This window comes from Lagopus leucura, unplaced genomic scaffold (assembly GCF_019238085.1).
Source record: "Lagopus leucura isolate 7727_CA_CO unplaced genomic scaffold, USGS_WTPT01 Super-Scaffold_100122, whole genome shotgun sequence".
NCBI classification, from domain to species: domain Eukaryota; kingdom Metazoa; phylum Chordata; class Aves; order Galliformes; family Phasianidae; genus Lagopus; species Lagopus leucura.
The window spans coordinates 84,939-106,146 of NW_024962327.1; the positions used below are offsets into that span (position 1 = coordinate 84,939).

The following is a 21,208-nucleotide window of genomic DNA, read 5'->3' on the forward strand; positions in this document are numbered from 1 at the left end:
CTTCTGCCTCAACTGTCCTATGGCTCTGTCATCTGCAAAGTCACTTCCACTCCACCCACCCTACAGCTCTCTGACCCATAAGTTCACTTCCACCCCAATCATTTTACAGCTCTGTGACCCACAAGGTCCCTTCTGCCCCAACTGCCCTACAGCTCTGTGATCCACAAGGGCACTTCCACCCCAACTGTTCTATGGCCCTGTGACCAATGAGGTCCCTTCCACCCCAGCCACCCTGTGCACAGCCCAGAATCCCTATTCCACACTCACAAGGACAGACCCCATTGCAGGTGCACTGCGAGGGCCCCGATGACCCCACAGGACCCAGATGCTCCCTCCTGCAGCAGCAGTCGTGTGGTCACTGCAGCAGCTGTGAGCACAGCAAAGCTTTCCTGGGACATCAGTGCTAGGCTGGATTGTCGACACGATACATAGGGCTGGAACAGGATCTTCTAATTGTTACAGTTCTTGGATTTGGAGCCACGTTGCGAAGGCACCCCCCAATGATGGCAGTAAAATGCATTTAAAATGACGAATTTGTTTTAGGACACTTCAGTGTGAAGGAATGAATGGAAGGCAGAAACCTGCTCACACTTAATGGTTAACCTGAAGCGAGCCACGGAAGGAAAGGTTAGCAACACAAACACTGAACACAACAATTACTGTAATGGATCGATTCAGCGGTGCACAGTTACAGAGATAAATGATTTATCCTCTATTAGTAAAAGCATATTAATGTTCCTGCACGTCCTTTTTTTATGCAACACCTTATCCAGGGGGAAAAAGAACAATACACTGTGATGTAACTTGATCAGGAAAACAGAAATGAGAACGTTTGCAGGCTGGGAAATGTGTGTCTACGTGTGTTCATCCCAACCTGGCATGCAGACACCCAAAGGAGATCCCGGCCATCACCATGCTGTGTACTGGTATCTCTCACAATCACACATCCATAAACCAGCACGGCCAATTAAGGTTGCTACAAAGCTGTAAGAAAAAGTAGTAGGGTCCCTCAGCTACCTCAGCTCAGGAGCAACTACTGCCTGCTCCTCCATCCCAGCTTCCATTCTCCATCTGAGCCCCACCAGCTCCATCCAGCCCTAGGGGAGCCTCCAGGGTCCTGCAGTGGTCAGGGGGAGCTCAGAGCATTCACTGACTGTGTAGCTCCCATCCCAAAGCAATGGAAACTACAGTTCTTTCTTCCAAAGGCTGTGCTACCATTCAACAAGACTTGGACAGACAGGAGAGTTGGGCAGGGAGGAACCCGATGAGGTTTAACGAGAGCAAGTGTAGAGCCTTGCAGCTGGGGATGGATAACTGCATGCATCAGCGCAGGTTGGGGCATGAGCTGCTGGGGAGGAGCTCTGCAGAGAAGGACCTGCAGGTCCTGGTGGGCAACGGGTTGGCCGTGAACCAGCGGTGTGCCCTGGTGGCCAAGAAGGCCAATGGGGTCCTGGGGTGCATTAAAAGGAGCGTGGCCAGCAGGTGGAGGGAGGTGATCCTCCGCTCCGCTCTGCCCCGGTGAGGCCACATTGAGAATCATGAGTCCAGTTCTGGGCTCCCCGGTTCCAAAAAGATGGGGATCTCCTGGAAGGAGTCCAGCAGAGGGCCGCAAAGAGGATGAAGGGCCTGGAGCATCTCCTGGGCGAGGACAGGCTGAGAGACCTGGGGCTGCTCAGCCCTGGGGAAAAGAAGGCTGAGAGGGGATCATGGAGGATGATGCTCCTGAACCTCTAAAGGGAGGTGGAGGCACAGGGATGAGGCCAGGCTCCTCTCGGTGCTGTGCAGCCAGAGGACGAGGAGCAACGGCCTCCAACTGGAACACAGGAAGTTCTGTGCTAAGATGCAGAACTGCTTTCCATCAGGGTGACGGAGCAGAGGCACAGGCTGCACAGAGAGGTGGTGGGGTCTCCTTCTGTGAAGATATTTGAGGCCAATCTGGACACCCACCATTGTGAGCTAATGTAGGGAATTGCTTTAGCACAGGTTGGGCTCAGTGATCTCTTGAAGCCCCTTCCAACCATTGGGGCTCTGTGATTCTGTGACTGTGATTCCAGTGGGAGGTGACCCTGCCTGTAGCACAGGGGTTGGAACTCGATTACCTTAACGGTCCTTCCAACCTGAATCCTTCTACGATTCACCCTTCGCCCAGCACAACTGTGAGCCAGCACAAGGGACTGCAAAGCACTCTCCCACCTGTGCTTATCCCCACTCCTCAGGACTGGGATCTCCGTCCTGCTCCAAACTTCCTAACTCACTGCCCCAGGGGCTGGAACCAGGGGGTGGGCAGTGCAGGGGGCACAGCTGAGCCGCCCCCCATCCATCACAGGCTCAGCAGCCCACAGCCCCACCTCACCTCCACATGGTATCCCTCCCTCCCCAGTAACCAATGGGCTGAGCTCCAGTTCAGTGGAAGACAACGTCTCCATTTGCCAGCCAGAGAAAGGAGTGCTGCTCCAGAGCCCCTTGCTGTCCCTGGGACTGACAGCGCTCAGCACCACATCTTCACAGACCACCCTTCTGCTGGGCTTCCCTAGGAGGAAACCAGCAACAGAAGGCAAGGTGGTGATGTCAGGAGGTCCCATCAGTGCAGAGAATGGGTGCAAGGTGAGCTTTGGAATTTTATCTACGGATATATATGAGATAACTGGGAAAGAAATACAAACCAGAAGCCAGGGTTTCTGCATCAGAAGGCGCTGCACATGAGGAGCGTGGATGCAGAATGCTGCCAGGCAGGAGCTCAGCTGCCTGCAGCTCAAAGGCAAAGAGAATGCGAGATAGATGCACTGCAAATCTCTGCTGTTATTTCCTTTGTAACTGCACTGCTGACTCTGTAATCTCGGATTTACCTTTTTCTTCCCCTGGCATAAACCTCATGTTCTCTCTCTGAGCTTGCTTACCACGTAAAGTGGATTTGGGTGAATAAAACCCACGGCGCTCCCTCCCAGATGAGGAATCCTCATAAACCACGTTGAGAACAAATCCCCCGTGGTGCAGAGACTGCAGGTCCCAGGAGTGGGAAGTGATGGATGTGGCACAGAGCTCCACGGTGCAGGAGGTGCTCTGGGGGAGCCAGGACTGCCAGGATACCCACATGTCATCCCTGGGCACCACCCCATGGCCACAGCAACTGAGGGGGCTGGATCGGCGCTGGGTTTGCCCAGAGCTGTGATGCTGCATCCCAATGGGGGTCACTGAACACCCCCAGGGATGGGGGCTCCCCGCTGCCTTGGGCAGCTGTGCAGTGCTGACCGCTCTGTGCAGCACAGGTTGTTCCAAGCTCCAACCCAACCCTCCTCATTGCACCCTGAGCCCATCCCCCCTCATCCTCTCTCTGCTCCCTGGGATCCCCAGCTGACTCCTCTCACCACAACCTCCTTTCAGGAGCCGTAGGAGTCATGAGATCCCCCCGAAGGCCCCTGTAGTGATGCTACACCGCAGCCCTCTTCTGTCTCAGACAAAAAGGAGATGATGGAGAAGTTCTAGAAAGAAAATGTGTGACACAATGTGGAGAAAGAGACGGAGGCAAAGCCAGAAGCCCTCCCCAGAATGAGCTGCTGGGGGAGATGCTGTGAATCCAAGTTGGAACGTTACAGATCTGTGGTTATCACTCCCTGCCCCACTCTGCCCGCTGCCATCACATCCACTGTGCTGCACGGGGCGGTTTGGAGCCGGGGGGGCTGGTGGCACCACGGGGTGCCAGGCTGCAAAAGTGCCATCTGAGAGTGAGCAGTGTGCCCTTGGGTGATGGGAGCAGGACAGGGGACTGTCCATGGGCAGCAGACCCACAGCTCTGCGCTCACTCCACACGCACACTCAGATGAACCCAGAAGGAAACCACGAGCAGAGGCGCAGCCGTGAGCAGCCAAGGAAAACCCCGGGTGGGAAAATGCATCAGGAAGGTTTTCAGATGTGCTCTAAAAAGTCAGGGCTGCTCCTGAGGTCCCGCAGGCGCTCTGCCAACACCGGGGCAGGGGTGGGAATGGGGCAGGAGCAGTGACCGTGTCCTCAGGGCTGCACCTCCCAGGCCACATCTGTACCAGGCACCCTCAGCACATCAGCACTGGGCACCCTCAGCATTTTAGTACCAGGCACCCTCAGCACATCAGCACTGGGCACCCTCAGCACTCTGGTGTCCACCTGGCACTGTAGGCAGAGCACAGCAGCGGGGGGCAGCAGGGAACCACTGTTGGGTGGATGCACAGAGATCCATCCATTCGGAATGAAGCTAATCTCCGAATTTTCCATCAACTCAGATTTTAATAGAAATAATCTCCCCTGGAGATAGCTGTAACATAAAGTTCCAGTGCTGCTCCTCGTACTGTATCCCACGCTTTCTTACCAGTGAATTATGGCTCAATTACATTCCCTTTGCCCTCTAAGCACAGGAAGGAGCCCTCAAGTCTTCTTTCCAAAAAACCTTCAGGTCAATGGTGCAAACACGTGCAGCTCCCCAGCTCCTCACCTGAACCAGGCAGGGCACTCAGCACAGGGCATTCTGCAAGCACCTGGAGTGTGAGCAAACATTTGCTCCCAGCACAGAGCTACAACTGAACCTTCCAGAAGGCCACAGAAATACACGGTCTGACAGCCCAGCACAAGGAAAACTGCTGCATCCTTTATATCTTTCATTAAACCTGCTGCATCCTTTATGCCTTTGCTTGGACGTGCTGCATCCTTTATGCCCTTGCTTGCTCTAAGTTTTCATACACTCATTACATCTGGGAAAGACCTCTGAGATCCCTCAGTCCAATCCCAACCCACCCCACTGTGCTCACTGCCCACGTCCCCCAGTGCCACATCCCTGTGCTCACTGAACACCCCCAGGGATGGGGGCTCCCCGCTGCCCTGAGCAGCTGTGCAGTGCTGACCGCTCTTTGGAGAAGAAATTATTCCCCAATATCCAACCACATTTTCCTCCATCCATTCCACCAGAAGCTCTGCATGCCCCTCAGCTCCCGCCTGTTGGCTCAAAGAGCCACGGGGAGGCAGAGAGCAGAGGCACAACAAAAAACACAGACACAATTCCAGAGCATGGGCACAGGAACACACAGCATAAACCCAAGGGCTGCCCTCCAGGTGCTCCCTGCTTCCTGTCAAGTCGCAGTGATGCCCTGCTTGCTATCACACAATGCTGGCCCTGGGGCCCAGCAGGAATTGCAGGAGCATCGCTGACCCAGGATTTTGAAGACCCTGAAGGGAACCTGATGGGAAGGAACGATATTGGGTTCACGTGGATGTGTTAAATGCCCTTATTGCTGGGAAGTCAGAGTAAAACAACAGACCAAGCATGTTGATAACAAAAATTAGAGCTTGGATGCATAGGTGTCAGGGTGAAACTTCCTCCTGCCTCCACCACGAAGCAGCTCTGGCAGTGCTGCACCTGCAGGTCGCACACCAGGCGGGAGGAGGTGGGAGTCAGTTCTGCTCCTTCTTCCCCACTGAGCAATGCACAAAGGAACAGTTGGGCCATTGGAGAGTGCTGGAGATGGTCTGCATGGCTTCATGCACTGCACCCAAAGCACACATTGCCAGACATCTGGAGGTAAAAGATGGGGTCTGACACCCCATCCCTGCAGGCATTGGAGGCCAGGCTGGATGTGGCTCTGGGCAGCCTGGGCTGCTGGTTGGCGACCTGCACACAGCAGGGGCTTGGAACCAGATGAGCACTGTGGGGCCTTTGCAACCCAGGCCATTCTATGGTTCTGTGATTCCATGATCCTATGATAATTCTCGTTAAGCAATCATCATGTAAAATAGACATTCCTTTTTTTTTTTTTTTAATTTTATCCTAATATTTAGAAAAGAGTGAGAGGCATTTTTCGCACTGAACAGAGGATGAGCAGCTTTTCTTCCTTATGATTCAAGTCGAAGTGGGCTTTGCATTGGCACTAAAATATGTTCATTTATCACCTTAAAATAGTTCTTAGTAGTAACAAATTAAACACAAGCACCCTACGCTCCCAATACCGGATACATTGGAACTGGGTAAGCAACCCCAAATCCCCCACATTTTCAAAGAATGTGCAGAAAAAGGGACTTTGATCCATCCCCTGGGACGGGTCCTTAAGGTTCACTCTGTTCCAACCCCCTGCCGTGGGTTGGGTGTCCCCCAGCTCAGCCTGCCCAGGCCCCAACCACGGCCTCAGGCACCTCCAGGGATGGGGCAGCCACAGCTCTCGGCAGAAGATGCCAACAGAATGTGTTCATTTTTCTGTCAGGAACATAAACACCAGAAAAAAACAGCTACAAAGAGACGTTAAACTGTGCCACGTTTGGTGCAGGGCTCAGCAGAGTGCAGTGAGCAAAGCACAGGGCTGCACACTGAATAAGAATGATGAAAAAAAGCCCAACAGCTGTCTCATTCATTGAGCACAATTAATCTGATCTGAAAGAAGCTGGGCTCCTGTGGAAAAACAATGTGCAGCTTGTAATCAAAAAGCATCTCAAAGCATGTGCATAAATGGTTTGATTCTCCCATAAAAGGGTTGGAAATCCAATACAACTATTGACATGCAGAGATCTTTACAACAGCAGAAAGCAGATGCTCTGGCCAAGGATCAAAGCTTTGAGCACTGGTTTAGGCCATCCAGGAGGTCATTTCCTGACCTCCAAATCTCCCTTTGCAACATGAATGTTCTGCTGATTTATTCCTCCACTTGTTTGCACTGCTTATGTGGATGAGATAGAGCACAGAAACAGGAACTTGTAGGAGCTGTGTGGCATTGGAAGAGGAATGAGGGGAGTGGGGCAGAAACAAGCAGCTGGAGTTGGCATGGTGTCACCACACGGCCAGACAGCAGCATGGAGGAACCACGTGGCTGGGGTTGGGTTGGTGGCAACACGTGGTTGGGGTTGGGTTGGTGGCACCTCATGGTTGGGGCTGCTGTGGTGGCACTGCATGGTTGGTGATGGTGTGGTGGCACCGTGTGTTTGGGATTGGGTTGGTGGCACCATGTGGTTGGGTTGGCATCACCACATGGTTGGGGTTGGGTTGGTGGCACCGTGTGGTTGGGGTTGGATTGTCAACACCATGTGCTTAGGGTTGGGTTGGTGGTACTGTGTGTTTGGGATTGGGTTGGTGGCACCATGTGGTTGGGTTGGCATCACCACATGGTTGAGGTTGGGTTGGTGGCACCGTGTGGTTGGGGTTGGGTTGGTGGCACCATGTGGTTGGGTTGGGTTGGGTTGAGTTGGTGGCACCATGTGGTTGGGGTTGGCTTGGTGGCACCATGTGGTTGGGTTGGGTTGGGTTGGGTTGGTGGCACCACATGGTTGGGGTTGGGTTGGTGGCACTGTGTGGTTGGGTTGGGTTGGGTTGGGTTGGTGGCACCGTGTGGTTGGGGTTGGACTGGCAACACCACATGGTTGGGGTTGGGTTGGTTGCACCATGTGGTTGGGGTTGGTTGGCAACATCACATGATTGGGTTGGGTTGGTGGCACTGTGTGGTTGGGTTGGGTTGGGTTGGGTTGGGTTGGGTTGGGTTGGGTTGGGTTGGGTTGGGTTGGGTTAGGTTGGTGGCACCGTGTGGTTGGGGTTGGATTGTCAACACCATGTGCTTGGAGTTGGGTTGGTGGTACTGTGTGGTTGAGGTTGGGTTGGTGGCACCATGTGGTTGAGGTTGGGTTGGCAACACCACATGGTTGGGGTTGGGTTGGTGGCACCGTGTGGTTGGGGTTGGATTGGCAACACCATGTACTTGGGGTTGGGTTGGTGGTACTGTGTGGTTGAGGTTGGGTTGGTGGCACCCTGTGTTTGGGGCTGGGTTGCCATCACTACATGGTTGGGGCTGGGATGGTGGCACTGTGTGGCTGGGGTTGAGTTGGTGGCACTGCATGGTTGTGTCACCATGGTGGCACCATGCGGTTGGGTTGGTGGCACTGTGGGTTTAGGGTTGGGTTGGTGGCACCACATGTTTGAGGACCAGTGGCCACGCTTGCATCCAGGCCATTCGCTGCCTTCCCAGTGAGGGAAACCACAGTAAGGGCTCCTGCGAGGTCTCAGGACACACAGGAGCAACCCTCAGTCCGTTTAGGATGGGATTTGTCCTTCTTGGGTCACAAAGGCCTTTCCATTCCTTTGGTTAAAAACAACCAGGGAAAAGCTACAGCACTCGAACCTGATTCTGTACTTTTTATCCCCACTTTGTGACAGCAAGCTAGGATCAAAATAGAGCACCGTGTGGGTGGGTGTAGATTTAAATAGCAAATGAGCACCCGGACGGTGTCATCCGTCCACCACAGCACCACGCAGTGCCATGCCCCAAGCACAGCTGGCACATCCCAGCCCCACACACAGCTCACAGCCTGCAGGATGCTGCCATCTCCCCACTGTTATGGGGACAACACAGAACCACAGAATCACAGAATGGCCCTGGTTGGAAGAGATTTCAAGGATCACGAAGCTCCAACCCTGCAGCCACACGCAGGGCCACCAACCTCCGCACTGCACAGCAGCCCAGGCTGCCCAGGGCCCCATCCAACCTGGCCTCCAACACCTCCAGGGATGGACGGGGCATCACAGCCTCTCTGGGCAGCTGTTCCAGCCCTTCCCTGCTCTCACAGCACACAACTTCCCCCTGACATCCAACCTCCAGCTGCCCTCCCTCAGCTTCCAGCCGTTTCCCCTCGTCCTGCTGCCATCTCCCCTTTCCAGGAGTTGACTCCCCTCCTGTCTGTAGGCTCCCTTCAGCTCCTGCAGCTGCACTCAGCTCACCCCCAGCTTCTCTTCTCCGTGCTGCAGAGCCCAGCTCCCTCAGCCTGGCTTTGCAGGGCGGTGCTGCAGCCCCCTGCTCATCTTTGTGGCTGCTCTGCACCCTCTCCATCAGCTCCCTGTCTTTCTTGTATTTGGACCCCCAGCCCTGGACGCAGTGCTGCAGATGGGGCCTCATGAGGGCAGAGCAGAGGGGGACAATCACCTCCCTGTCCCTGCTGCCACCCCTCTGCTGATGGAGCCCAAGAACCCCACAGGTACGCTTCGGTCTGGTTTTCAGATGGATTAAAAGTGGAAGGAAAGAGAGCCAGCAGCACTCACGGAGAAGAAAAGCCCTCAGAGATCTCAGGACGGAGCCTCAATCACCGAACGCCGCTGCTCCTCCTGAATTTTCCAAGCTTTTTGATGAGCTCCAGCTCTGAGAGTTGGCTGCTTCCTGAGCACCACTCGTCTGCAGCAGCCTCTTATCTCGGGTATACATTTTTTATGTGCTATGCTGAGCTGTGATCCCACAGAACAAGCGCTCCCTGTTTCCAGCGCAATGGAAACGCAGAGCCGGTGCCTCACTGCCCCGTGTGACAGCCGTGGGGCTGCAGGGACATTGCTGCCCTATGGGACAAACCAGGTTTGGGCAGTGCCCTCCGGAGGCACTTTGTGTTTCCCAAGGATTAATTCTGCCTACGGAGTGTGGGGCTCACACCCAAAGCACGACCTGGGCAATCTGTTTTCAGTTGTGTTTTAGTGATGCGGAGCAACCAGTCACTGCTACTTCGGGGGGGGGGGGAAAAGAGAAGAAATCCGCTGGGGCACATTTGTGTCTCCTTCAAAAATAGATTATAAGCTCATAAATCTTGTAGGTGTTTGGGATAATTTCATCCTGGATCCCCACCGCCCCATCCCACAGCCAAAAGCAGCCGTGCCTGGAGGAGCAGCCGGGATCAGCAGGCAGGGAGAACCCCACCGATGGGAAAGGATCCGCAGAGCCCTCCTCATCCCCTCCTCCTCGCTGTGCCCGTGCCGCTGCGTGCCAGCAGCTCAGAGCCTGCTCCAGGAGCTCCTCCTCCTGCTTTGATCCCGCTGCAGCCGCTGTATCCTGATGCTGAGGAGCCCACGGTCCCCTGCATGGGTTTGTAAGCGGGCAGACCTGCCCGACATCAGAGCACAGAGCTGACTGGGAGAGCAGGGACTCCTCACCCCCCACCAGCACCCAGCACCCCCCCAGAGCAACACAGCCCTGGGAGTCGCCCAACGCACACACGCACACCGGCAGGTTTTCACTACCATTTTCACTGCTGGATTTTCTGCTCCCCACGTGCACAAAGGATGGTTTCATTCACCCTTTTCATCCTGATTTCTGCTACTATGAGCTCAGCGGTTCTGCCCTTCTTGGTGGAGTCTGTGTGATAGGACAAGGGGAAATGAGGGGCAAGGGGGAAAGAGGGGAGATTGAGACTGGGCATAAGGGGCAAGGTCTTCCCCCACTACTGAGACAGGGGAGGTTTGGGTTGGATATGAGGAGGCAGTTTTTCATGCAGAGGGCGGTGAGGAACTGGCACAGGTTGCCCAAGGAGGCTGTGGATGCCCCATCCCTGCAGGCATTGGAGGCCAGGCTGGATGTGGCTGTGGGCAGCCTGGGCTGCTGGTTGGCGACCTGCACACAGCAGGGGCTTGGAACCAGATGAGCGCTGTGCTCCTTTTCAACCCAGGCCATTCTGTGGTTCTACGATTCATGCTGAGGGCAATGAGGTTGCACAGAGAGGTGCTGCTGCCCATCCCTGCAGACACTCATGGATGGATGGGGCTGGGGCTCTGAGCACTGATGGAGTTGCAGGGGTCCCTCCTCACATGGGACCAGACAGCCTTTGAAGGTCCCTTCCAACCCAAACCATTCCACGACTCTGTGATTTTAAGGCACCCACACCAGCACCAGGGTGCTCAGCACGTGGCACCCACAGCTGGCTGCATCAGCCTCATACCCAAGGCCTGTGCTGTGCAGTCATCATGGCACACAGCACGCAGCAGTGGCACTCTTGGCTCTGATGTGCCTGTAGGTATTTCCTACAGTCCCCACCACTCCTCTGTTTGTCTTTTAGGAAGCAGAGCATCAGACAGCGTACTCTACAAAAAAGCCCTTCTTCTTGCAGACAGAACAACTCCTTCTTGCAAACAACCTGATCAGCCCCAAGGTCCCTCAATCACACAGCCCCACTGCAGCATCCAGACCCCAACAATAAAGCTGCACGCAGACCCCCAGCCCACCCCACAGGATGGCACCGAGGCACAGGCAGCACTGCATGGCCCTATGCTGCCAATGGGCAGCAGGAGGCTCAGTTGGGTGGTGGGGGGCTCAGCTGAAAAGCGGGAGGCTCACTTGGGATGTGGTTGCTCAGTGAGGTAGGGGTGGTTCAGTGAGGTGGTGGGCAGCGGGGTGGTGGGGGCTCATTGGGGTGGTGGGGGCTCAGTGGGAGGCTCAGTTGGGATGTGGTTGCTCAGCAGGGTGGTGGTGGTGGCTCAGAGGAGTGGTAGGGGGGCTCAGTGGGGTGATGGTGACCCAGTGGAGAGATGGGGGATGCTCAGTGGAGTGCTGGGGGCTCAGCTGGGGCAGTGGGAGGCTCAGTTGGGGGGCGGATGGCTCAATTGGGTGGTGGGAGCTCAGATGGGTGGAGGGGGTTCCGTTGGGAAGCTGGAGGCTCAATGGGGCGGTGGGGGCTTCGTTGGGATGCGGTGGCTCAGACGGGTGGTGGGCAGCTCAGTTGGTTGTTGGGGGCTCAGTTGGGTGGAGGACGGCTTATCTGGAGGCAGATGGCTCAGTCAGATGGTGGGAGGCTCAATTGGGTGGTAGGGGCTCAGAGGGGTGGTGGGAACCCAGTCGGGCAGTGGCATCTGTTGGCCACAGCTCGGAGCCACCACATCCCCACCTCACCCTGCTGCAGACACATCTGCATCCCGCAGTCGCTTACGTGTGCTTGTGCCACACTGAATTCACACCAAACCCCACAAAAATGGCCCAACACAACCCCTCTCCCTCAGCCTTCCTTCTCACCTTCAGCCCTGGCTGGGCAGGAGTCCAGGAAAAAGTTTGCCTCTCTCTCTTTTATAATAGGAAAATTTATTCCTCGGTTTCCCTTGGCTTAGCAGAAGAATCAATGTTCTGTGCGCTGTTTTTCAAGCTCTTTCCTCATTTGCATTAAGGCGATAACAAGGCAGAAAATATTATCCTGAAGCATCCAGATTGAGAAGAGGGACCACAGAACCTTCATGAAGCCACAGAGGAGGACAAGCAGCTCCATCCCTCAGCACGGGGACACCCCAGGCCCCCTGCAGCCTCACGCAGGCAGACCCCACCCCCCCAGCACAGACCCCAGTGCAGGAAGGATGCATCACTGCAGGACATCCTTCCACAGGATGCAGGCAATCCGGCTCCTCTGGGGCTTCCCCAGCTGCCACGCAGCCCAAGGGCCGTGCTGCAGCACGAGCTCCTGCACTAACTGCCCTTCTACCTGCTGTCAGGCCATGGGTGCGAGCTGCCCCAGCTCCATTCAGCCTCGGGGGGTCTCAGCAGAGTGCCCACCCTCACAGCAGCTTCTGGGCGATACCTCAGCACTCTGTGATCCAGAGCGAGGAAATGCTTTGCAAAACCCTTGTGGGAAGAGAATGGAACGGGGACGGGAAACGTAGGGTGCTGCCAAAACACCCAGCTGAGCAGAAAGCCTTGCAGGCCAGAGGAGCTCTCTGCAGCACACGCAGCTGCAGGCACTGCATGGCTCCTCACCGCAGTCCCAGATGCTGCACCGTGGAGGAGCAGCGCTGAGCACTGCCCTCTGCCACCCCACCTCCACCCCAACCCCTGCAGGGCACCCCGTGCCCACAGCCCCACGCATTCTGCCCTTCACAAAGGGATCGTTCACAGCCTCCCCTAATCAGCAACCTGAGGGGTTTGCTGCTTGGTTGTGAAGCTGGGGAATGCCCCGGTTCCTTCTGCAAAGCATGAAGAGGGCTCTCCTTTTGGTCACTGAGCTGTGCAGCCTCTCCATCCCAGTGCAGCCCCTCTGCTTTCGTTCCTGCATCCCCCTGCCGCATCCCCACCTGCTCTCTGCAGCTGTGTCTGCAGTTGGAAACCACCTTGCAGTCCCTGCTATCCCTCCTGTCCCTCCCGTCCCCCGGGGCCACTCTCCAGCTCCTGCACGGTTGCAGAGCAGCTTCACCTCTCAACCCACACGGCGCCCCACTGCAGGCCGCTCAGAGTGTTTAACCCGAGGCGCCGACCTGCCGTTAGGACGCAAAGCGCCGATTGCCTGAAAAGCGTGCCCTCCCCGACACGAGGTCACCGCCCGCGGTGGAGATGCTCTCCTAACAATGGAGCCCACTAACGGTGAATTCAAAGGCTTTCAGCTGCACAAAAGAAGTGATGGAGAGTTGCAAAGGAACCTAAAAGAGCCTTGGAGACAACCCCAGGAGAGCCGGGAAGCTCGACTTGCAAACTCGAGGGCCGGTCTCGCTGCCACGCTGGAGCTGAGATGCCAGCAAGCCATGCTCCCATCCGCAGCCCTGCTCCACATCCCCATCGCACAGAGCAACGTCCTCAGCATCGCAGCTCCCCAGAGGCTCCGGCTCTTCTGGCTCCCAAAACACAGCCCTGAAATGTTTCATCAGCTCTTGGAGACGCATCGACAGGGAAGTGAGATATGGGATGGGAAAGCCCGCTTCATGCATGCCAAGATGCTCTGCTTTGCATGGCACAGCTCACTGCCCCCACAGCTCGGGGACTTGAGTCTGGGACAGCCACGTTGCCTCACCTCACCTCGGGACCAGCCCTGGATGCAGCACAGGATTGCAGGGGGCGAGGGGTGGGAGTATGGCACAGCACCAGGCTGATCCCAGCACCACACCGACCTCGGCACCAGGCTGACCCCAGCACTGACCCCAGCACCACACCGACCCCAAAATCACACCAGCCCCATCAGCAAGCTGACCCCAGCACCCAGCACACTCCCCAACAGACCAAGCAGGAGTGGGGTGCAGACAGTGCCCAGAGAACAGGGAGGCAGAGAGATGGACACCACGCAAGATCCCTATGGCTGTCCCCCCCCCCCAGACCCCGTACCACGCTGTGTCACACAGCAGCGTTGCAGCAGGATGGGGACCGGGTCCTCCGCGCCTCAGTTTGCGGACAGGGGAACGGGGCCGAGGGAGGAGGAGCCGGTGTGGCGGGGCTGGCAAGGGGAGCTGAAAGCCAGTCCCCGAGGGCATTGCTCCGGGCTGCAGAGGAGCAGCGCGGCACCCATCCGATCCAAAGGCAGCGCAGCCCCTCCTGCCCCCTCCAGGCGAGCTGCTGCCCCATCACTGCGCCCTCATTAGATCAGATCCACGGTGACTGCAATCCTTCTGCCCTGACCACGGCTGCCCCCGAGCACACGCTTCTCCCCGCGCCCCCAGCACCACCCGCTCTGTCTCAGCTCCCCATGGCGCACAGCTCGATGCCCGGTGCCACCTCAGCTCCCGTCCGGTGACACGCGCCCACTCCTCCTGCCGCACTGCCGTCCCCGCACCGGGGCACCCCGCACCATCCATCACCATCCCCAACGCCGCAACACCGCAGCACCCGCCCGGTACCCGCGGCACAGCTGGCGTCGGAGCTGTGCCCCCTCCCCCCCTCCAGCCCCGTGCCCCCTTCCCGGGCAGCTGGCGGTGCGCTGCTGGCCCCGGAGCGCAGCGGGGAAAGGGTTCGCCGCAGCCCTGTGCGTCCCTGCGCTGCTCCGCGAGCAGCGGGAGCGGGGAGGTGGGGAGCGGGGGAACGCAGCAGCACCGGCAGCGCAGCAGCACCGAAAGCCGTCCCTCCGGCCCCGTACGCGGCCGCGGCACAGCGAAGTTTGCCGGGCAGCGTCGGAGAGGGGGGTCGGGGACGGGTGAGGTGCGCGGCGGTGCGGGGTCAGGCGCAGTGTGGGTCGGGGCCGGGAGCGGTGCGGTGAGGTGCGGGGCCGGGAGCGGTGCGACGCGGTGCGGGGCTGGGAGCGATGCGGTGCAGTGCGGGTCGTGGCCGGGCGCGCACTCACCGTCTGCTGGAGGTCGGGGATGCCGATGCGGACGACGATGGCGCCGGGCGCGGGCTCCTCCATGCGCGCCGGGGCCGCCAGCTTGGGGGAGCGGGGCCCGGCGGGGCCGCGGATCGGGTCCAGGCGCGTCTCCTCCCGCAGGCCGGAGCCCGGCTCCCCGGCGGAGGCGCGGGGCTGTCGCTCCGGTGGCGGCGGCGGCTCTGGTGGCGGCGACTCCGGGCTCTCATGTTTGCTGCCGGCGGGGCTCAGAGGCATGCTCCGTGCGGCGCGGCGGGGCGGCCGGCACCGGCACCGGCACCGGGGGCCGCGCTCACAGCCCCCCCGGGGGCCCTGCGGGAGACAGGCGGTGAATGGGGACCGCGCCGTGCATCCCCGGTGGGACCCTCTCTTCTCCCCCCCCCCCCCCGGCACACGGGCTTCCCTCATGCAGAGACCCCAACCCCCCCGCCCCCCCCGCTATACAAAGGGATTCTCATTTCGGGTCTCTCCGTGAGGAACCCGACCCCACAAAGCAGGAATCGTTGTGGGGACACCCCTACACCCCATGGCAGGGATCTCACAGGGACACCCCCAATGGGGATCTTCATGCCCAGGGTCTTGTGCAGGACCGTCCCCACCCCACAGGGGAATCCCCATCCCAAGGACATTTTGGGGATGCCCCGTCCATCCCTGGAGGTGTTCAAGGCCAGGTTGGATGGGGCCCTGGGCAGCCTGGGCTGCTATGAAATGGGGAGGTTGGTGGCCCTGCGGGGGGGGGGGGGGGTTGGAGCTTCGTGATCCTTGAGGTCCCTTCCAACCCGGGCCATTCTGTCATTCTGTGATTCTGTGATGGCCCCCTCCCAGCAAGGGGCCAACCCCCATCCTGTGTAGGTGCCAGGGTGCGCATCGATCCCGTGGCAGTGACTCGCACTCAGAAGAGACCCCTCCTCATCCCAGGGAGCAGGCAGCCCCACCACAGACACAGGGACACCCAGAGCATTGGGGCCGGACACTGTGCTGGGGGCAGAGCGCACATCCATCCCAGGCTCTGCTCCTGCACCCATCAGCTTCCTTCTCTCCATGCCATCACCCATGTATGTGCCCCATCCCATCCCCACACCACCACCACGGTTTCTGCCCCATCTGCAACGCTGGTTTTCCATCTCCACTCACACACCATCACTCCTGGAGTGCCTGCCTGGCCCCTTTGAAGGAGATCCCCATGAAGGAGGCTGGACACCAGCAGAACAAGCAGGGCTCAGCACTTTGCCTTGAGTTAAAACACAGCCTCGGTTCCTGCCCTACAAACTGTTCCTCCTGTGGGTGCCCAAGCACTGCCCGCTGTGAGCTCCCTGAGGCTGTCAGTGCTGGGACGAGGCCATGCACACCAACCAACACGCACCCACATTTGGACAACAGTGCACAGCAGCACCCAGCTTTGGGGACAGACAGATCTGCCCCAGTGGGAGCTGCCACCTCCAGGCTCTGCTGGCAGCACAGCTGCCATCAGCTCCCGCACGTGGAGCACAGATGCAAGCAGCCACACCATGGGCAGCTATTTCTGCCCATTCTCCTGTCAGGGAGAGCTCCTGGCAGTCAGGTCCTCACTCCCGGGCAGGAATGGGGGCTACCCTGCCAACAGCAGATGGATGAGGGCTGAGCCCTGCAGGACTGTGCATGGGGCTGCGTCCGGTCCGTGGCTGGCTGGGATTCAAGGCTTTAATCTAGATGACAATCCTCAAACAGAAATAGCCCCCAAACCACTGAGAGCTGAGAGATTTACGGTACAGCCTGGATCTGTCCAGGAAATGAGTAATGGTGCTTCCTCCAGCCCTCCCACCCCAGCCAGAGCCCTGCTCTGCGAGCAGCCTGGCCCCCAGCACTCCCCTCTGGAGCTTCATCAGCTCCAAGCATCCACAGCAACAGAGATGGGAACAGAGAGGGGAGGCTGCACCCGGGGACCCAGAGTCCTGGGACACAGCAGGAGCCCAAGGGGTTCTGGAGCATGAATGCAGCACCAGCCCCAAAACTGAGATCCTGGGTCAGGGGTGATGAATGAGAACATGTCAGGAGCAACTGGCCCCATCTCTGGGCTCCTGCCACCCACACCTTCACAGCAGTGCTGGAGAGCTGTGGCTCAGCAGCTTCCCTGCAGCACGGGCTGCCCTCATCCCCAACACGGCTCAGGTCTGCGTGTCTGGATGGGAGCACAGTGACATCAGTTTCAGTCACCCCCAAACATAAGCCAGCTCTAAGGTATGAGTTTATGCTCGTGCCCAGCAGCACAGAAACCCCAAAACGTCCCAGTGGGGCTGCCTGTGCCGCAGCACCTCTCCTGGGGTCTGGGAATTGCTCCCTGCAGGGCAGTGGGGCAGACAGAGGGGATGGGAGCAATGGGAGGTCGCCATGCACAGTGCAGGGTCTGCCAGGCTCTGGGTAAAGGCGCTTGGGAGCTGCTTTGGAGAGCTCAACGGGGCTGAGAGATAGTGGCTCTGGGACCAAGGGCTGCAGCTCATCAGCAGCAAAGGTGAGGGCTGTAGAGAACAGGCCGGGCTCTGGGCTGTGAGTCAGGGGATGAGGTGGGGCTGGAGAGGGGAGGAAGCGGATGGAATGGCCCTGAGTCACTGTGAGCCCAGCTGAGACCTCTGGCAGCTCAGGAGACAATGGAGTCCAAACGGCCAGGAAGGGAGCAGGCAAAAATATCTTTGGAACAAAGGGCAGAGGGCAAAAAAAGGGGAAGCAGAGCAGGGAGTCAGCAGTTGAGGCTGCATTTGATGCAGGAATGACTGGAGGCCGGGAGGAGAAACCCAGAGCTGCAACGCTCCGGGCACCAGCAGCTCCGCATGCAGGGTCAGCCTCTGCTCCCAGGGAGAAGCAATGGGGTGAGAGGGGATGGGCTCAGGGTGCAACGGGGTTGGAATTGGGAACAACCTGTGCTGCAAAGAGCCGTCAGCACTGCACAGCTGCCCAGGGCAGCGGGGAGCCCCCATCCCTGGGGGTGTTCAGTGAGCACTGTGGCACTGGGGGACGTGGGCAGTGGGATGGGTTGGGGTCAGAGTGGGGATCTCAGAGCTCTTTCCCAACTTCAGTGATCCTACAGGGCTCTTCCAACCCAAAAGAAGCTGAGGAGCAGCAGGAAGTCCTGCTTCTACAAGGAAGGAAGCTCGGAGATGACACAGGGGAGAGCTGTGCTGCGTGGCTGCAGGAGGACATCAGCAGTGCCACATCTGCTCCGCTCCGCTCCGTTCCGTCCTTGCTGTTCAATGATTTTCTTTCCTTTTTTTTTTTTTCTTTTTTCTTTTCTTTTTTTTTTTTTCCTGCCTCGTTATTTCACCACGGGGAGAAATTAAACGCTCCAGATGGTAATTGTCAGTAATATTCTGGCTTCACCCCCCCAGTCTCAAATCTTCTGGTACCTCATTAGCTCCCAATAATGTTTCAGATCCGAGTGATTGGAAAAAATGCATCCCCCCCGCCCCCCAAACTCCATTACAGACTTGCAGAGTCATTCACATTCATTTTCTCTTATTAAATCAACTTCTCTGCTGAAGGAAAGAAAAAAAAAAAATCACTTATCTTGAAAAAAGACTCAAAATCTCAGAAATTATAATCCAATGAGTCTTATCCTAACGCCGGGAAAAATGGATAAAAAGCCATCAAAGAGAGCTATAAAATCTTTCAGGAAGATTTTATAGTGACAGGAACAGATCAGTAATGCTTCTGCCAAAGGAAATCACTGCTCAGCAGTGGGGTTTGCGTGGCACCAAGGTGACAGCACACGTAGAGCCACTCATTGGGACACCCCGACGCCCACTGCAATGACAGGTTGTGCAGTGCTGCTGCAGCCACCTCTTCTGTCCCCCTGATTACAGCCTCTCTTCATCACTCCCAATGTCATAGAATCATTGAATTGTGGAATCATTCCAGTTGGACAAGACCTCTAAGATCAGCCAACCTGACCCCACAGTGCCCACTGACTGTGTCGCAGGGTGGTGGGAAGAAGGGTGGTGGGATCCAGAATAGTGGGATCCAAGGGTGGTGATGGAATCCAGAGTGATGGAACACAGGGTGGTGGGAAGAAGGGTGGTGGGACCTATGGTGATGGGACCAAGGGCAATGGGACCCACGGTGATGGGATCCAGATGATGGGACCCAGGGAAGTGGGAAGAAAGGTGATGGGATCCAGGGCAGCAGAATCCAGAGCGATGGGATTTAGGGTGATTGGACCCACAGGGTGGTGGAATGATGGGCGATGGAACCCAGGGTGATGGAAAGATGGGTGATGGGACCCGGGGTGGTGAGACCCAGGGTAGTGGGAAGAAGGGTGATGGGATCCAAGGCAGTGAGATCCAGGGTGATGGGATCCAGAGTGATGGGACCCAGGGTGATTGGACCCACGGAGTAGTGGGAAGAAGGGTGATGGAACCCAGGGTGGTGGGATCCAGGCCAGTGGGATTTAGAGTGATGGGATCCAGAATGATGGGACCCAGGGTGCTGGGAAGAAGGGTGATGGGACCCATGGCAACGGGAACCAGGGTGATGGGATCCAGATGATGGGACCCAGGGAAGCGGGAAGAAAGGTGATGGGATACAGGGCAGCAGGATCCAAAACGATGGGACCCAGGGTGATTGGACCCACAGGGTGGTAGAATGATGGGTGATGGGACCCAGGGTGATGGAAAGATGGGTGATGGGACCCAGGGTAGTGGAAAGATGGGTGATGAGACTCAGGGTGATGGACCCCAGGGTGGTAGGAAGAAGGGTGATGGGATCCAGGGCAGCAGGATCCAGAGCGATGGGACCCAGGGTGATTGGACCCACAAGGTGGTGGAAAGATGGGTGATGGGACGCAGAGTGATGGAACACAGGGTGGTGGGACCCAGGGTGGTGGGAAGAAGAGTGATGGGATCCAGGGCAGCAGGATCCAGAGTGATGGGAGCCAGAGTGATTGGACCCACGGAGTAGTTGGAAGAAGGGTGATGGAACCCAGGGTGGTGGGATCCAGGCCAGTGGGATTAAGGGTGGTGGGATCCAGAATGATGGGGCCCAGGGTGGTGGGAAGAAGGGTGATGGGATCCAGGGCAGCAGAATCCAGAGCAATGGGACCCAGGGTGATTGGACCCACAGGGTGGTGGAAAGATGGGTGATGGGACCCAGGGTGATGGGACCCATGGCAATGGGACCCAGGGCAGTGCATGAGGAAAGGGCTTGAAGAAAGCAAGCAGCCCAGGGCATGGAAGGGCAGGAAAGGCAAAGTGGGAGGTAGGGTTCCCGGCATGGGGTGAAAGCCCAACTCCACAGTGGGGTCATGGGGCTGCTCTCCCTGTCCTCAGGCCAGGGCTGCTGCAGCCAGGGGCCACTTCTGAAGCCATTTTTCCAAACTCTGTTCTCTGGGCCTCCTCTCGTCCTCTTTCCTCTTCCTGGAAAGCTGTTTCAGATCCTTCTCTGATATGATGGAGCACGATGGCCTAATTTCTAGCCCACACACTCACGGCTAGTTTCCCCTATCCATGTGACAACATTATCTGGCGGCCGGCACAGATCCTCTCCCCTCCTTTGTTTGCATGAGCATCACAGGCAGCACTCAGACCCACACTCCAACTTCACTCTGCAGCCTGGGCAGCTGCTGCAGTGTCCTCCTGCACAGCAGAGCTCTGCCCTGATGGGGGCTGCAGCCCTGGGGCTGCTCTGGGCGCACACAGGGAATGAAGCAGAGCTCCAAAGGAGAGCCCTGCACGGCTCCCGTGGCTTGCTGGGCTTCAAACCCACACCATCCCCATGCACATCACAGGGAGCGCTCAGCTCTGGTGCAAGCAGCGGTCTTGCAAACATTCTGCTGTGGAGCAGAGGAGAGGAAACAAGGATAATAGCAGCTGGAAGCTCCAGATCAGCAGCAGCAATGTTTCCAGGCCAAGGGAAAGCTTACAAGTACAACGTGGGAGCAAAAGGGAGCTCCTTTGAGAGCAGGCAGGCATCTCCGGGCACGCCAGTGCCAGGGCAGGTCACAGGAGAATGCAGGTGGCTGCACTCCAGCACAGGTGCTGCATTCCTGGGGGAGGTGGCAGCAGCAGGACCTGGCGGTGCTGCTCTACAGGAGATGTGTGTGCCCCAGCTCTGCCCCATGGCCACACATCTCCTGCAGGACATGAGCTGCACCCCGTCCCGGTGCTCCAGAGCTCCTTGTGCAGCACTGAGGGGTGTGGGTAGGGGCAGCACCGCTGCAAGAAGAACCAAGGGGAAGCTCAGGGTGCTGCCAGGGGATCGCTGCCAGGTGGGTGCAAAGAAGTGTCCCCATGCCCTGGGGTAGAGCTGCTGCTGGAAGGGCCAACAAGTTGAGGTTGCACCCAGGCTCCTCCAGGGCAGCACTCAGAGAGCTGCTCTGGGGATGGGGCAGCACAGCCATTATCTGCACCAGGACAGGGCAGTAGAGCCACCACCTGCACCAGGATGGGGCAGCACAGCCACC

The 21,208-nt window shown here is 57.8% G+C and overlaps 1 protein-coding gene and 2 long non-coding RNA genes across 3 annotated transcripts in view; 1 reads left to right on the forward strand and 2 right to left on the reverse strand.

Annotated features, from left to right (window-relative positions):
- LOC122189018 (SH3 and multiple ankyrin repeat domains protein 3-like) overlaps nucleotides 1-15,018 on the reverse strand; it is a gene marked incomplete at its 3' end in the record, with an annotated part of 82,253 nt that extends 67,235 nt beyond the window's left edge. The window contains exon 1 of the mRNA XM_042887788.1: nucleotides 14,764-15,018. Within this exon, the coding sequence (XP_042743722.1) occupies nucleotides 14,764-15,018 (255 nt within the window). The remainder of the gene's footprint in view (nucleotides 1-14,763) is intronic.
- A 27-nt stretch (nucleotides 15,019-15,045) lies between these two features.
- The window catches only part of LOC122189030, a 20,828-nt gene continuing 14,665 nt past the window's right edge, over nucleotides 15,046-21,208 (reverse strand). Inside the window, exon 3 of the long non-coding RNA XR_006181696.1 lies at nucleotides 15,046-15,093. This is a non-coding gene — a long non-coding RNA (uncharacterized LOC122189030). The remainder of the gene's footprint in view (nucleotides 15,094-21,208) is intronic.
- Nucleotides 17,487-18,108, forward strand: LOC122189029. Its single transcript, XR_006181695.1, has 2 exons — nucleotides 17,487-17,624; nucleotides 17,843-18,108. It is a non-coding gene; the product is annotated as an uncharacterized LOC122189029 (long non-coding RNA).